Raw genomic sequence first — 16,587 nt, forward strand, 5'->3', positions numbered from 1 at the left:
TCTCTGGAGCCTTGCTCGTTAGCCTCTGCCTGTATGCAGGTAGGAGAAGGGCAGCCAAGTGATCAGATTTCCCAAAATGCTGTCAAGGCATGGAACGGTCAACATTTCTCATTGCAGGATCGCAGTGGTCAAGTGTATTGGGACCTCTGGTGCCACAGGTAATATATTGATGCTACTTGGGCAGAGATTTCTTTAAACAAGTCTGAGTGAAATCCCCGGCAATGATTTGAAAGGCGTTGTGGCCAGCTGTTTCTTGTTTGCTGATGGCGGCACTCAGTACATTGAGTGCCTGCTTAATATTGGCCTTTGGTGGTAAGTAAACTGTGGAAAGGATCATGGAGGAGAACCCTCTTGGTAAGTAGTATAGTCGGCAATTGGTTATTAGATGTTCCAGGTCAGGGAACTGGCGGGTAACAAGTCCACCACAAAGAGTTCATCATGCATTACAGAGCTCCAGCTTTTGCCTTCTCTGAATCAGCAGTCCAGTCCATACTGTGTACTTGAAAGCTCTCAGGTATTACTATGTACCTTGTGTGTTTGGAATAAGCATCGTCTCCATGTAACAGAGAATGCAGCAATCCCTTGTTTCCCTTTGATACAGCAATCTTGCCTTTAGGTCCTTAATCTTGTTCTTCAGAGACTGTACATTTGCAAATATGATGCTGGGTAGAGGAAGTTTCATGCCCCTTTGTTTTAGCCTGGCTTGCATCCTTCCCCTCCTCCCTCTCTTTCAGCCATGGCGATGTACCTTTGTCTGCTTCAAGCATGCCCGAGAGTTAAGTCCGCTGAATCTTTCAGAAGATCGTGAAATCGCTAGTTCGTTAAGACTTTCAAAAATATGTTACTTAAAGATGCAGGTTGCGGTGGGAGTAGTTCAAAAGAAGTATACTTAGAATAGTCATAGTCATACTTTATTGATCCCGGGGGAAATTGGTTTTCGTTACAGTTGCACCATAAATAATAAATAGTAACAAAACCATAAATAGTTAAATAGTAATATGTAAATTATGCCAGGAAATAAGTCCAGGACCAGCCTATCGGCTCGGAGTGTCTGACCCTCCAAGGGAGGAGTTGTAAAGTTTGATGGCCACAGGCAGGAATGACTTCCTATGACGCTCTGTGCTGCATCTCGGTGGAGTTTTGTAAGCTGCCTGTAACACGTCACCATGGTTCACCAGCGCCTTATTCTTAGCCTCAGATCACTCGTATGAGTGCTACTGGTACCGTGTAACCCAGTACTACCTGTCGCATGGTCGGGTGGTCGGCGACTAAACCGGCTCCCCCACCAGCTTGCCTGGTGAGGAGGGTGGCTAGACACCCGGCAGGACGAAAAACAAGTTCTGTCAAAGGGCGAATGAACCCTCTCGTAGGGTCAACGGCCATGTAGCAAACACGTGCCGTGAAGCGCGGAAAGGGCATCCCTTGCATCGAAGTTTGGTTTGGCCATTCACTGCAACAGAACTTCTCCCAGCCATCTTGGACCCCACCATGCCGCTGGATCCGGGAGGGGATGTCGAGAGGGTGGGTCTGGACCTGTGCAACCCCCTACTCACCTAAAATCCACTCACGCACACGCTGTTCCTTTCTACTGAAAGGAACCATCATCATCCAATGGGATGGATAGCCAGAGAGAGAGAGATCCTTTGACAACTCTCTACACTGTTTACAACCCCTCCAATGTTCATGCCATACACAAACTTACTAGCCACCCATCTGTAGTGTATTTAATAATATTTCAGTAATATTTGAGTAATATTGTAAATATTAAGCTTTCTTTGTTTACATAATTCATTATGGACTACATGTAAGAAGTATATGAATGGCTTATGTCATTACACCACCACGTCATATGTGAGCACCTCACTAAGGAGAAATAAAGCACACTAATATCCCGGACTCCCAGACTTTTCTTTTGATTAGCTTCTGGAGTTACATTACATAACAGTGGTGACAAGATAGTTTTAAAACGAACCCAAAATGACTTTTGAAGTGCAGCACGTTTCTTTGGAAGGGGGGAGATACAGTTGAGTTAAAAAAAAGGCAGAAAACAGACAAAATTCATAAACAGTGAGTACCAGGTAATATTAATAATAAATTAAAAAAGCAGAAATGGCTGGCTACATTTGGAAAGATAAATGTGTTTGATTGCACATCTGACAACTGGATGATGCATACTGAATGAATTGAGCTGTACTTTGAAGCAAAGGAAACACCCAATGAAAAGCGAATGCCAGTGTTACTGAGCGCAATAGGTGGAAAATATACAGTTTGCTTAGATGGTTAACTGCTCCAACAAAATCAGCTGAAATGAGTGTTTCTGATATCGTGAAGGTAATGCAAAAACATCCAGAACCAAAACCATTATTGATTGCAGAACGCTTTAGGTTTTATAAGTGGAATGAAAAGGAAGGGGTTCCATTTCAGCTTACGTGGCTGAATTGAAGAAATTGTTGAAGCATTGTCAGTTCGGTGATGGGCTTGATTCTGGTTTAAGATGGCACGACTGAAGTTGTGCAACAGATACTGGTAGATCAGTAGACAAGAAATTCAACTAAAAGCATTACTGCTAACACCTTTTCTGAAGTAAATTGTAGTCAACTATCACCAGAAATAATGAAGGCGAAGCTGATTCAGAGGATATGGGAGCATCGCAAACACAGAATGCAACAACATGTTCAAGACATGGCTGCAGGTGTTGTTATCTCTATGGGTGGGGTCCTCTATCTCTGACTCCTCATCTTTTTTTCTCCAGTCCTGCTGAAGGGTCTTGGCCTGAAACGCCGACTGTACTCTTTTCCATAGATGCTGCCTGGCTTGCTGAGTTCCTCCAGCATTTTGTGTGTGTTAGCTGAAACCTACATATCAATGGAGATGGAAGAAGAGTCCAACGTGTTTTTCACCATAGATGCTCACAAAGGACTTTATCACTATAATAGGCTAATTGATGGAGTAGTATTTACACCATTCTGATGGAAAGCCACAGACCAGGGGTGCTGCAAGGCTGTGCAAGCCCTCAGTATTACCTGGATAACATCATTGTTACCAGCAAAGATGACAAGGAACATCTCCAAAATTTCAAGACATTGTTAAAAAGATTAGAAGATTATGGGCTCAGAGTACGACATGACAATTGTGAATTCTTTAAACCAAACTTCACTTACTGTGGTCACAGCATTGATGCACAAGATTTGCACAAGTGTGCTCAGAAAATTCAAGTAGTGGTGATGCCCCAAGATCAAAGGGCATGTTGCATTTATTGTCCTTTTTAGGATTTGTCACTTACTATAACAGGTTCCTGTCAAACCTGGTTAATGTGCTTCTGCCCTTGAACTCGTTACTACAGATCGGGAAGAAATGGCAATGGACAAGGCCGTGTGAGGTGGCCTTACAAAAGGCAAGGGAAATGGTGATGTCAGACATTGCACTCACACATTATGATCCACGTCATCCAGTGAAGCTTGCCTATGATGTCTTGCCTATAAGTGCTGTCATGTCACATGTTCTGAGTGATGGAAGTGAATGCCCCATAGCCTTTGTATCATGTTCCCTTACCCCTGCAGAGAAAAATTATGCACAGATTGACAGAGAGGCCTTAAGCACAGTTTGGGGTGTAAAATGTTTCAACCAGTACTTGTATGAGAGAGTTAACTCTCATTACTGATCAGCAAGCACTATTGTCCATTTTCAATAGACAAATGCAGGGATCAGCTCAGTTTCTTGGAGGACACAGTTACAAGATCGAATCCAAGAGGACAATTAATCATGAAAATGCTGATGGATTGTTGTTTACCCTTGGTAAAGGAAATATCTGAAAAACTTTCAAAAGAGGACACTCCTCCTGACATATTTTCACAAATGCAAATCGGAAGTCTCCCTATTATGGCAGAAATGATCTGAAGAGAAACCAGAAAAGACCCCACACTGTCTCAGGTCTACAGAGCAATCCAAAAAGGTTGGAATGTGCAGCAGAAACTCCAGTTCCCCCCTTTTTACCACCACTAGGATGTATTTGCCCTTGATGAGGGGGCTGCCTTATGTGGGGATTGAGAGTTGTACCATCCAAGCTGAGAGCTAAAGTGTCTGAGGAGCTACATTTCGGTCATAGAGGTGTGGTCAAACTGAAAGCTTTGTCTGGTGGCCTTGGATAGACCAACAGTTGGAGCAGCTTGCCATGCACTGGTCAGGATGCCAACATGTCCAGAAAATGCCAAGAGCAGTGCCTCTCCGTTCCTGGCATTGCTTTGGCAGAGGATTCATGTGGATTTTGCCAGACCATCTATGAGGACAAGTTGTTTGGTAGTACTGGCTGCAGCTACAAAGTGGCCAGAAGTGTTCCCAATAGTCTCCACTACAGCCTCACACACTGTTGATGTGTGGAGAAGCCTCTTCTCCAGTATTGTGTTCCAGAACATTTAGTCACTGACTGTGGACCACAGTCTGTTACAGAACAGTTTCAGTCATTCCTGAAAATGAATGGAATAAAACATATTACATCTGCACTGTACCACCTAGCTACAAATGGCTTGGCGGTAAGGTTTATTCAGTCTAAAGAACACACTGCAAGCAACGTCAGCAGAACACGCTACACTGACACTGAATCAGAAGCTCATCAATCTCCTCCTTGCATATCACAATGCAGCACACACCATAACCAACAACCCACCAGCTACACTGCTCCTGGGTCGTCCCTTGTGCTCACACTTGGGTCTCCTCAAACCCAATCTCAGAGGGAGTATGCAGGACAAACAACTGAGGCGAATTGAGAGCTCCTCAAACAAAGAGGTTTGATGTTTCACTCCTGGACAAGCAGTCCTGGTGAGAGACCGCAGAGGTGACCAAAAGTGGGTGCTCAGAAAGATTAAGGGCAGAACTGGACCGCTCCCCTGCACAGTGGAGATTGCTTCTGATGTCATCTGGAATATGACACCTTGATCAGATGAGGAGAATGGAGTCAATTATTAGGGAAGAATGGAGCCCAGAGCTGGCAGAACCATTTCCTGTAGTCCCAAGGTCAGCTCCTACAACCACCGCAGAGGAGCCCCAGAACCTGAGATTGTTTCACAGCCCCAAGTCTCACCTGCCAAGCAGAGTGACCCCCCACCTCGTCAGGAAAGATGTTGGCCTACAACAGTAAGAAATCCTCCACAGGGATTAAATCTTTAGGCCTGAATAGGACAATTTAAAGTTTACTATTCTGTGGAAGTCTATGTAGTAGTTGTACTATTTGGTATAGTGTGTATATAAGATGACTAGAGAGCAATATATTACATAGTAAAATTGAGATGCATTTTATATTGAATTGGAGCTTATAGCAAAGCAGGGAAGAGTGTTGTGAATTTAATATTTTCAGTAATACTTGAATGGAAAATCCTGCAAAAAGTAGTGGATCAAGCCAGTCTATCGAGGCTAAAGCCTACACGCAGTGGTGTTGCAGAAAAGCAGCATTCATCATCAGAGACCCCCACCACCCACATCATGCTCTCTTCTCACCGCTGTCATCAGGACGAAGGTACCGGAGCCCCAGGACTCACATCACTAAGTTCAGGAACAGTTATTACCCCTCAGCCATCAGGCTGGCTCTTGACCCAGAGGGTATAACTTCACTCAACTTCACTTGCCCCATCACTGAGCTGTTCCCACAACCTCACTTTCAAGGGCCCTTCATCTCATGTTCTTGATATTTATTGTGTACTTATTTTTTTTTTCCCTTTTTTTGTATGTGCACAGGTTGTTGTCTTTTTCACACTGGTTTCTGCCCTGTTGATGCAGTCTTTCATTGATTCTATTATAGTTATTGGACCTATTGAGTACATCTGCAAGAAAATGAATCTGGTGATATGTAGGTACTTTGATAAAAATTTACTTTGAACTTTGAAATACATTGTTTGATTAAACATTGTTTGGTATTTATATAATTCACTATGGATTATACATAAGAAGTACGTGAATGGCCTACATCATTATGTCACCACGTCATATGTGAGCGACTCACTAAAGAAGAAACAAAGTACACCAATATTCTTTTGATTCATTTCTGAAGTTAAAAAACATAAAAATAACATAACATGACCTACATTTTCATCCAAGTAATCTATATAGGTTATATGGAACAAACAAGAGTTCCCAGCTCAGATTCTGGTGGAAAAGCACTGGTTACAGATCTCCAGCCAGAATGACACCTTTTCACAACTGTCTTCCATGGGCAAGCTGGCTCTAAATCGAAAATAACAAGTCACCATGTTTCCCAAGGACCTTAATCTTCCGGATCAACCTACTATGAGGGACCTTATCAAATGTCCTACTAAAATCCAAGTAGATGACATCTACAGCCCTAATGTTGTAAGTCACATTTGTCATCTCCTCAAAAAACTCAGCCAAGTTTGTAAGGTGTGACCTGCCCCGCACTAAGCAATGCTGACTGTCCCTGATTAGGTTGTGTTTCCGAATAAGCATAAGTCCCATCCCAAAAAATCCTTTTGAATAATTTCCAAGCCACTGATGAGAGGCTAACAGCAAATCATTTCCTGTATTATTCCGTTTCCCTTCTTAAACAAATGAACAATATTGGTTTCTCACCTGTTCTCCACCACCTTGCCTCTTGATAATGCAAAGATCTTTGACAAGGCCCCAACAGTCTCCTCTCCTGCCTTTTCCAGTAGCCTGGGGTGCATCCCAATAGAACCTGGAGACTTATCCATTTTGATGATCTTCAAGAGAACTAGAACCACCACCTTCTTGATCTCAAAATGTCCTTGCACATTTGCATGCTCCACACTAATATTCTCCATATCTGTTTCCTTGGTGAATACCAAGGCAAACTATTCACTTAGAAAGGAGATAGAAAGCTTAGTGACATGATGCCATCGCAAAAATCTTTCCCTCAATGTCAAAAAAGTAAAGAGTTTGTCATTGACTTCAGGAACTAGGGTGGTGCATATGTTCCTATCTACATCAGCAGTGTTGAGGTTGAGGGCTTCAAGGTCCAGGATGGATTTCAATCGATGACCCATGGAAAGCATCTGTTCAGTTGAATAGCAGCTTGCTCTGGTAAATGCTCTACACGTGACTGCAAGTAACTGCAGAAAGTTGTGGACACAGCTCAATGCATCACAAAAACCAGCTTCCCCTCTGTGGGCTCTATCTGTACGTTTTGCTGCCTCAGCAAAGCAGCCATTATAATCAAAGGCCACACCCACTCTGGACATCCTCTCCATTGGGAAGAAGATACAAAAACCTAAAAGCACATACTACCAGGATCAAGAACAGCTTTTATCCATTGTTATCAGGCTCTTGAATGGAATTCTTGTATGACATGGTAGACTCTTGGCCTCACAATCTACCTTGTTATGATCTTGCATTTTATCATCTACCTGCACTGCACTTCTTTTGGAAGCTTTTTCATTATATTCAATAAAGATAAATAAAGATGATAAAATATAGAAGCAGATTTAGGCCAGGCCATTTGGCCCATCAAGTCTGCTCCACCATTTCATCATGGCTGATCCATGTTTCCTCTCAACCCCTTTCTTCTGCCTTCTCCCCATAACCTTTCACGCCCTTACTAATCAAGGACTTATCAACCTTCGCCTTAAATACACTCAGTGACCTGGCCTCCACAGCCACCCTTGGCAACGAATTCCACAGGTTCACCACCCTCTGGCTAAAGAAATCCCTGTCCAGCTCCGTTCTAAATAGACATCCCCTATTCTGAGGCTGTGCCCTCTGGTTCTAGGCTCCCCCACTATAGGAAACAACCTGTCCCCCTCCACTCTATCTTGCTCATTCAACATTCAATCGGTTTCAATGAGATCCACCCACCCCATTCTTCTAAATTCCAGCGAATAGAGGGCTAGAGCCATCAAATGCTCCTCGTATGAATACCCTTTCATTCCTGGAATCATTCTCGTGAACCTCTTCTTATTCTACATTGTTACAGTTTTACTTTATTCCAGCTCAATGCACTGTGTGATGATTCGATCTGTATAAACAGTACGCAAGAAAAGCTTTTCAGTGTAAAAGCATCTGCCTGGTTTACTGAGATCCTCCAGCATTTTGTGTGTATTGCTCAAGATTTCTAGCATCTTCATAATCTCTTATTTATAAATTCCCTCTTTTATCTTTGAATGGTCCTAATCTCTCCCTGGTTGTCTTCCCATGTTTTTAATGTAAGTATTAAAGTGCCTTGCCATCCTCTTTAATGCTAATTGCCAAGGATATTTCATAGCCCTTTATGCTTTTTTCTTTATGATTACAGTGGTATACTTCAAAACTGTTAAAATATAGTAAGTTATGGCACAATGATGGTAGAACAGCTGCCTACACTGTCAGAGGCCCAAGTTCAACCTCGACCTCGGCTGCCATCAGAGTAGAGTCTGCATGTTCTCCCTGTCGCTGCATGGGTTTCCTCTGACTTCCTGTAAAAGCGGAGGGGAGGTACGTTATGTAACTGCCTGCTGTAAATTCTGCTACAGTGCAGGTAAGTTGTGGGAGTTGAGGAGAATATGGGGAGAATTAAATTAGGATTAACGTAGGATGAGTGGTTTATGGTCAGTATGCACTCAATGGGTGGAAGGACCTGTTTACATGCTGGCAATTTTGTTGCCTCTGTGTGTAATGGTCTTTCCCATCGACACTAAATTGTGTGTCTTGATTGGCTTTGGTGTCACAGTTCTGGCACCCACTGCTGTTCCTGGTGAGTTTGAATGGTGAGGGAAACATCCCGGTACTCTTACTCCAGCCGCAAAACTGCCTACCTTCCAATCCCCAATCCTGCCTCCGGCCTCTACCCTGGACCATGTTCCCGACCCCTGGTGAGACAGAGCCAGGATACCAGATGGAAACAGATCCTTCGGCCCATTGAGACCGCACTGACCATCAACCATCCAGTTACACTAATCTTATATTAATCCCATTTCTTTTTATTCTCCCACATTCTCATTGGCTCCCCTTAGTTACCATGAATCATCCCCAAGAGCTTTTCCCAGGACAGAGAAGTTAGAAACAACAGGTTTAAAGGCGAGGGGGAAGAAATTTAAGGGAAGGGTAAGATTTCCACAGACTGGTGAATATTTGGAACAAGCTGACAGGAAGGAGTGGAGGCAGATACTATTACATAATTTGAAAGATTTGGGCAGGAAAGGCCTGGAGGGATCTGGGTCTAACACAGGCAAATGTGATGAGTCATCATGGTCATTTTGGGTGAGGTAGCTGAGTGGCCTGTTTCTGTGTTGTATCTTTCTATAATTCTGGTTCATTCACTCATTGACCAGATGGTCACTCTGATATCACCCTATCAGATACCTCACCAGAGTTGGGGCAATTTACAGCAGCCAATTAACCCACTGGCCCATGTGTCCTTGGGATGTAGGGGGAAATTAGGAGCACCTGGGAGAAACCCACCCAGTCACAGGGTGAGAACATGCAAACTCCAGACAGACAGAATCACACTGGATCACAGGCTCATAATTCCAGACCAAGGAGTGAGCCGGACCTGGAGACATTGGGATTTCTTATTGGAGTTTCACTGGGATTTAAGCCTCAATGCAGTGTCTTCTCTCTTACTAACCCCTCCCCCCTTTATCTACCACATTCCAATCTGATTTTCTATCTACAGGCACCAATCTGAACACCAGAACAAGAGACGGGCACTCGGCCCTACACATGGCAGTGATGGGGGCCAGGGGCTCATGCATCAGCTACCTGCTCCAGCAAGGAGCAGACATCGAGGGCACGGACAGTAAAGGGCGGACAGTACTGGATCTGGCCCGTCTGACCGGCCACAAGGAGAATGTGGGCAAGATCCTGCACTTCCAGTGGCTGAAGAGGACCGCTGGGTTCAAACCTGCCGCTCCCATGGAGAGGTCGGATCTCTTTGCCCACCAGAAGTTCGACTCTGCGCTGAAGACATGGCAGACGGGCACACACGGAGAGTTCTACATGGCCAACCTGCTGAAGTCGTGGGGACCTCGGGGGACACTCGCTGAACGGAGGGATCCTGCCCCAGGCAGGGAGGCCATCAAGGGGCCCAAGGCTGACCCAGGAAAGGCGCAGGAAACCAGACCAGGTCCAGCCAGCAGCACCTTCCACCAGCAAGCAGCTGCTACCAGGCCCAGCAGCACCAGAATAGCCGCCCAGCCCAGAGCTGGCTGGTGGGATGAACGAGGAGCCCGGGGGCGGGTCGAGAGAGAACGATAGGAATGGTGGGTGAAGGGAAAGGAAGCCGATTTGGGTGGAGTGTTAGAATAGTCTGGAGCAAGGAACAGGGAGGGAGTGGATTGAGGGAAATGAGGAGAAATAGGCTTGGAGGAGAGAGGGATGAGGGGGTAGCAGAGGAAGCTGCTGGAGGAGGGAGAAGGTGAATGGAGGGGGTGAAGGGATGGAGAATGGATAGAGGGACTGAGTTATGAAGGAAAGGAAATGGAGTGAATGGAGAGGGAAAGAGCCAGAAAGGGAGGGAAAGTGATGGAGAAATAGAGGGAGGATGATGGAGGGAATGGTGATGAGTGGACAGGCATTGCTGGTGATGGAGATGAAGGAGGGGGCGCTTTGCAGGATGTCAGGATGAAGTGGGGAGGGTGAACAATGGAGGAGGTCAGAGGGAGGAAGCAAGGAATGAAGAGGTGATTGAGCTGGACAGAGTGAGAGGGAAGGTGTAAGCAGTGGGCAGAGGATGGAGCAGTGTTATCCTCCAGGGTAACTACAGCTGTTGGTGTTAGTGATGTTAAACCACCTTTTGGTAAAAGACTCATTGGTTGGAAATGTAGTCAATTACCTGGTGCAGGTTTGCCCAGTGCTCGCCTGAGTCATGAGCCCTGACCCTGGCCCCACCCCGTTTCCTGCATCCTACATCCTGCATGAGTCCTGTCCCCGTCTCCTGCACCCTACATCCTGTATGCCAAACCCTAGCCCTGATCCTGACTCCTAAATTCTGCACATTAAACCCTGCCCTCTTGCCCCTCCAAGTTATTATAACAATAGCCTAATATTCAGGCATTTATTGTCTTTGCATGCTTGACCCCTGTAAACACCTTGTGCCTTAGGAACACAACACCTTTAGATAATCCATTGGATACCCCTACAAAATACATTATTATACCTACATCCTAGTAGATACCCCATCATTGTACCTGGAATTCTACACCTTTCTGCACTGCCATGTTCACAAAACCTAGTGCAGAAGTGAAGTGTGAGCTGGTTCAATAGCATGTGTTCTGGCTTTCTAAATACAGAAAAAACTCACATTGGAAGTCTGTAAATCATTGTCCAAGTCTTGACTGGGATATTGTTGATGGAGTTCAGAGGAAGCTTGCCAGGATACTTGAGACCGCAGACGCTGGAAAACTGGATCGGGATGCTTGAGGAACTCAGTGGGTCAGTAAGCGTCTATGGAGGAAAATGGGCAGTCAACATTTCCGGCTTAGACACTTCAGCAGGAGTGGCCAAACGCTGACTGTTCATCTCCCTCCACGGCTGCATTCTGTGTGTCAGGATACTGGCAGCAGTGAGCTATGGGAAGAGATTGGAGACACTGGAACTGTTCTTGTAGCAGAGTTGGTTACAAGGAACAGGTGCTGAAATGAAGGCAGAGCTTTTGAAAGATCTTCTGTGAGGGTTGGTCCAGATTGTTCTCTAAGGGGGAACCAATACTAATACCGTAGATCAGTTTTAATCCATCAGTAATAACACTTTTAGTAACTCCACTGGGCCCAGGTAGCTGAGCTGTACTGCCTATTATTGAGGTATAAAACATGGCAGTGGCTGATTTAAGTTCAGAAGCTGTTCATTGGGACAGGATGCAAACATGAAGCCGCACCTTAAATATCTCTACAGGAACACTTAAAGCTTTTGCCTGCTGGGCCAGAGTGAGTCCTGGGTACAATCATTGGGTAAGTGTTCAGATTTGTCAGCCTCTTCCCGGTGAAGGTGTCAACATCTCAGTGGACATAGAGGGCAGAGATGCAAAGTGCTGATGTGCACACAAGAAGGCGTCACCCTCAATAGCCTGGAGTTCCCAACAGCAGCCTTTCTCACTAATAACAACGACCACAGCAAAAAGGGGAAAAAGGCAGGATGAATTCCAAAGTACAATGAGTAACGAAGGCACAGAAGAAATCACTTTTGTAGAAGAGCAATTTATTGTGAAGTTGAACTACACTTTCTAAGTGACGTAATGCCATACAAATATTAAGCAATTCTCGTAGTGTTTGACTGTCAATTGATCTGAATGATTAAAAAGCCCTCACTGACTGTGAAAGGTCTCCATGCTCCTTTATTCTAATTCAGTCAGCATTATATTAGTTAATTCAGTAAACATTATTGTATCTCAGTGTTACTGGCCAAAAATTGAAAGTGATTCATTTCTCTGCGATAGGAGTTTATAGGAGGAGATAGGAGGAAGAGAAAAAAACATATGGTGGAAAATATTTCTCTTTCATATATTTCCATATGCTTTATAAATCTTATGAAAAGGTATTCTCAAACAAAAGAATCTTAAAACCATAGGGACAACCTAGAGTGGTGACAAAGCCGAAGTTAAAACCAGCATTGCTGAGCTTTCACATCAGTTTGACTGATGGTGAAAATGATCTCACTGAGGAACTGTCAGTCAATACTGTCTTCTGGCCATTTCATTTGATGGAGAAAGCTCCATTTTCCTTGCCGGGAGCTTCCATATCGCTCCAGCTCTAATCCTGCTACCCCGGACCTCCAGCCTATCAAACCTTGTGTCGTCTTTGGTACGGCAGGAGATGGAGCCACCTGCAGAAACAAAGGTGGAGATTGTCAATGAAAACTAGAGTAAGTAGAATGGAAACAGGCCCTTGGGCCCGACTCAACCATGCCAACCAAGATGACCATCTACATTAGTCTCATTCACCTGAGCTTGGCTCATAACCCTCTAAACCTTTCCTATCCATGTATAGGTCAAAAAGCCTATTAAATGCCGTTAAGCATATCTGCCTCAACTATTTCTCTGGCAGCTCATTCCGTTGACACTAAGTGGCCACTTTATTAGATACCTCCTGTACCTAATAAAGTGGCCAGTGAGTGTATGTTTGTGGTCTGCTGCTGCTGTAGCCCATCCACTTCAGGGTTCGACATGTTGTGCGTTCAGAGATACTCTTCTGCACACCACGATTGTAACACATGGTCTTACTGAGATACTGTTGCCTTCCTGTCAGCTTGAACCAATCTGGCCATTCTCCTCTGATCTCTCTCATTTACAAGGCATTTTTGTCCACAGAGTTGCTGCACACTAACCCTGACCTTGTATAAACTATAGCAACTGTTGTACATTAAAATCCCTAGAGATCAGCAGTTTCTGAGATGCTCAAACCACCCCATCTGGCACCAACAACATGGTCAAAGTTACTTGGATCACATTTCTTTCTCATGCTAATGTTTGGTCTGAACAACAACAACTGAACCTCTTGACAATTTCTGCATGCTTTTATGCATTGAGTTGCTGTCACGTGATTGGCTGATTGGATATTTACATTAACAAACAGATGTACGTAATGAAGTGGACACTGAGTATATATGCCAGAACCCGCATGAAGTGGTTGTACTTCAAGACTCTTTTAAATCTTTACTCTCTCACTTTAAACCCATGCCCTCTTCTTTACAACATAGAACATAACAACACAATACATGTCCTTAGGCTCACAATGTTGTGCCCATCCTTTAATCTACTCAAAGATCAATATAGCCCTTCCCTCCTACATAGTCCTCATTATTTGATCATCCTTGTGCCTATCTAAGAGTTTAATGTTCCTAATGTATTTGCCTCTACCACCACCCCAGTGGTAGTAGATTCTCTATCCTGGAGAAAAAATATTGTGTGAATTCACCCACAAGATGCTGGAGGGACTCAGGAAGTCATGCAGTATCCATGTTTGCTTCCTGCCTTGCTGAGTTCCTCCATCATTTGTGTGCATTGCTCAAGATCTCCGGCATTTGCAAAATCTCTTGTGTGCAATCACCCTATCTGTGCTCCTCATGATTTTATGCACCCCTATAAAGTCACCCCTCAGTCTTGTACCTTCCAAGAAATAAAATCCTAGCATGCCCAACCTTTCCCGATAGCTCAGACCCTCGGGTCCTGACGGAATTCTCATAAATGTTTGCACATAAATGAATAAATGTAATAAAACATATATTGATGGACAAGTGAGATGGAAAATGTTGATAGACAAAGTGAAAGGTGGAAAGATGACCAGCAGTGAATGCTGGAAATACTCAACAAACAGATCCGACAGCATTTCTGAAGAGAGGAACAAAGGCAATGTTTCAGGACCACAACTTGGAAGCAGGGAGATGGAAGAGTCGGTGTGATGTGGGAAAGACCAAAAAGGAAAATCGGTGTTCGATTACATGACTAAAATGATGATGCAGCAAAGGGAAAGGGGAAGGGAGAGATGGTCAGGAGACTGTATGGTGGGCTAGGAGGAGGTTTAGGCTTATTAGCACAGCTACCAGAAGCACAGGGGTTTGCTGAGGAACTGGAGGGCATATTAAATTTGGAAGGCTGCAGATGCTTATGTGATAGGATAGGAAAATAGAGATGGTTAGATCAGATACAGCCATGAACAAAAAAGTATAGGTGTAGGTTGATATAGATATACATGGCACTTTCATACACAGTTAATAGTTTACAGTTGGAATAATGAGAAGGCAACATGTTATTTTCCTTCATATGCCTCTAAATTTTTTTAGAACTTGTGTAATTGCAAATCAGGTATAAGAAATGGACTCAGACCTGTTCTATTTGCTAAGATCCTAGCCAATTCCAATGCAACCCTGCATTCCCACTGTCCATGGCAACATTTCACACCTTGTGAGGTCCATCAAGAATCTTGCAATCTTAAGGACATATTTTATTCTGAGGAATGGACATGAATGGAGGAGTCTGATAGGTGGAGAGGTGCATTGGACCTGACACAAGGTGGAGAGCAGGTGGCAAAGATTTAGAATTGAACACATTGGAATTGTATCAGCAAATACAAATTCTTAGATACAAAGCTGAAGCAATCTTTTGTTCCACCCCCGCCCCACCAACTCTGCCTCATGATTATCTGTTATTTCTTTCTGGTGGGAGGTATTTGGTGCTTCTCTTGATGGTTTAATTAGGACCTTCGTATGTTCACCATTTTCAACAGTGCCTGTACACAGATGAGAATAGGATTAGGAAAAGGGGTTCTTATTTGTGTAGGGGAATATTCACCTAAAGGAACACCTGTGTGAATGCTGTAACTTTTTTGTGTTGCTACCTAGGCTCCTGCGAGCTTTCCAAAAAAGAAAGCTGCGGACTTAGGGAGTGGGGGAGAAAGTACTGTTCTGTTTTTGTTACACTGGTGCACGAGGTCTGAAAACTTGGAGGGTGAGAAAAGGTCATAACCATAGAATTCACCCAGTAAACTGTGTGCTGATCAGCGCCAGATTAGGGAGCATCCTGCAATTTTGACCCAGGAGCCCAGATTACGAGGATCTTTAAAAGCAAAGACTATTTGCATTGTTTAATTAGCACCATCAGGCACTCATTTCCCTCCAGTACTGGATGTCTGATCCTGATTATGGTGGCTTTGAACAAGTTGTGTGCCATGCAGTGCCGGCTCTGACCTCAGTGTAAAAATCAGGCATGCTGACAGTGTCAGAGCTGTTGACTCACAGGTGGGGTTGAGTGGTCATTATCCGTGCTGCCAACAGTCATGCAGTGTGAATCTGCCCACAGTATTCTGAATGACGCTCACCTCCAAATCCCTGTCACCATCTATCATGTACTGAGCTGTATACCTCCAGAATTACTCACCTCCATTCAACATGCAGACTCTTATTCATCAGAATCAGAATCAGGTTTAATATCACCGGCATAGGTCATGAAATTCGTTAACTTTACGACAGCAGTATAATGAAATACATGATAAATCAATATAGAGAACAGAAAAAACTGAGATATATTAAGTTTATATATGCCTATTAAATAGTTAAGTTAAAATATGTAGTGTAAAAAAAAAATAAAAACTCAGTGAGGTAGTATTCATGGGAATTGGATGGCAGAGGGGAAGAATCACTGAGTGTGTGTCTTCAGGCTTCTGTACCTCCTACCCGATGGTAACAATGTGAAGAGGGCATCGATCCATATCCACACCCTCCTTCCTGCACACTGCATCCCTTAAGTGCAGAGATGTCAAACAACTATTGCTCATTATCCTTCAGTTCCATTTGCATTGCCCAAGACCTGTCCTTTGTGTTCTTGCTTGTCCCCATCACCGCTTCCTTTAACCTTGCATCAACATCACTATTTGTCACCTGATTGCTCCTGCTCTGCAGCCTGACACACTCCTTTCCTTTCCTCCTTCCCCCTCATGCCCCTCTCTTCCCCTTAATTAAAATCTATAACTTAAGCGGCAGAAAATGGATGGGACGCTCAGCGTTTGTGGAGAGCTGGACAATTAGCACCCCCGGTCAATGATTCCCCAGGTGCCGACCAGCCTGCTGAAGTTCCCTATTCTTTCCTGTTTTTATTTCAGATTTCCAGCATCTGCAGTTTCTAAAAACTGTTTCATACATTAACATTACAGCATGTAACAC

General features: G+C 44.1%; 1 protein-coding gene across 2 annotated transcripts in view; it reads right to left on the minus strand.

Moving 5' to 3' along the window:
• Positions 1–11,956: 11,956 nt before the first annotated feature.
• Positions 11,957–16,587, minus strand: part of LOC134336961 (ciliary microtubule inner protein 1-like) — a 159,614-nt gene continuing 154,983 nt past the window's right edge. The window contains exon 4 of one of the 2 annotated variants that reach the window (XM_063031692.1): positions 11,957–12,756. In XM_063031692.1, coding sequence (XP_062887762.1) covers positions 12,601–12,756 — 156 coding nt within the window. In that variant the 3' untranslated portion in view covers positions 11,957–12,600. The remainder of the gene's footprint in view (positions 12,757–16,587) is intronic. The other variant, XM_063031702.1, reaches the window with a different exon arrangement.

The sequence above is a fragment of the Mobula hypostoma genome, chromosome 2 (genome assembly GCF_963921235.1).
Source record: "Mobula hypostoma chromosome 2, sMobHyp1.1, whole genome shotgun sequence".
NCBI classification, from domain to species: Eukaryota; Metazoa; Chordata; class Chondrichthyes; order Myliobatiformes; family Myliobatidae; genus Mobula; species Mobula hypostoma.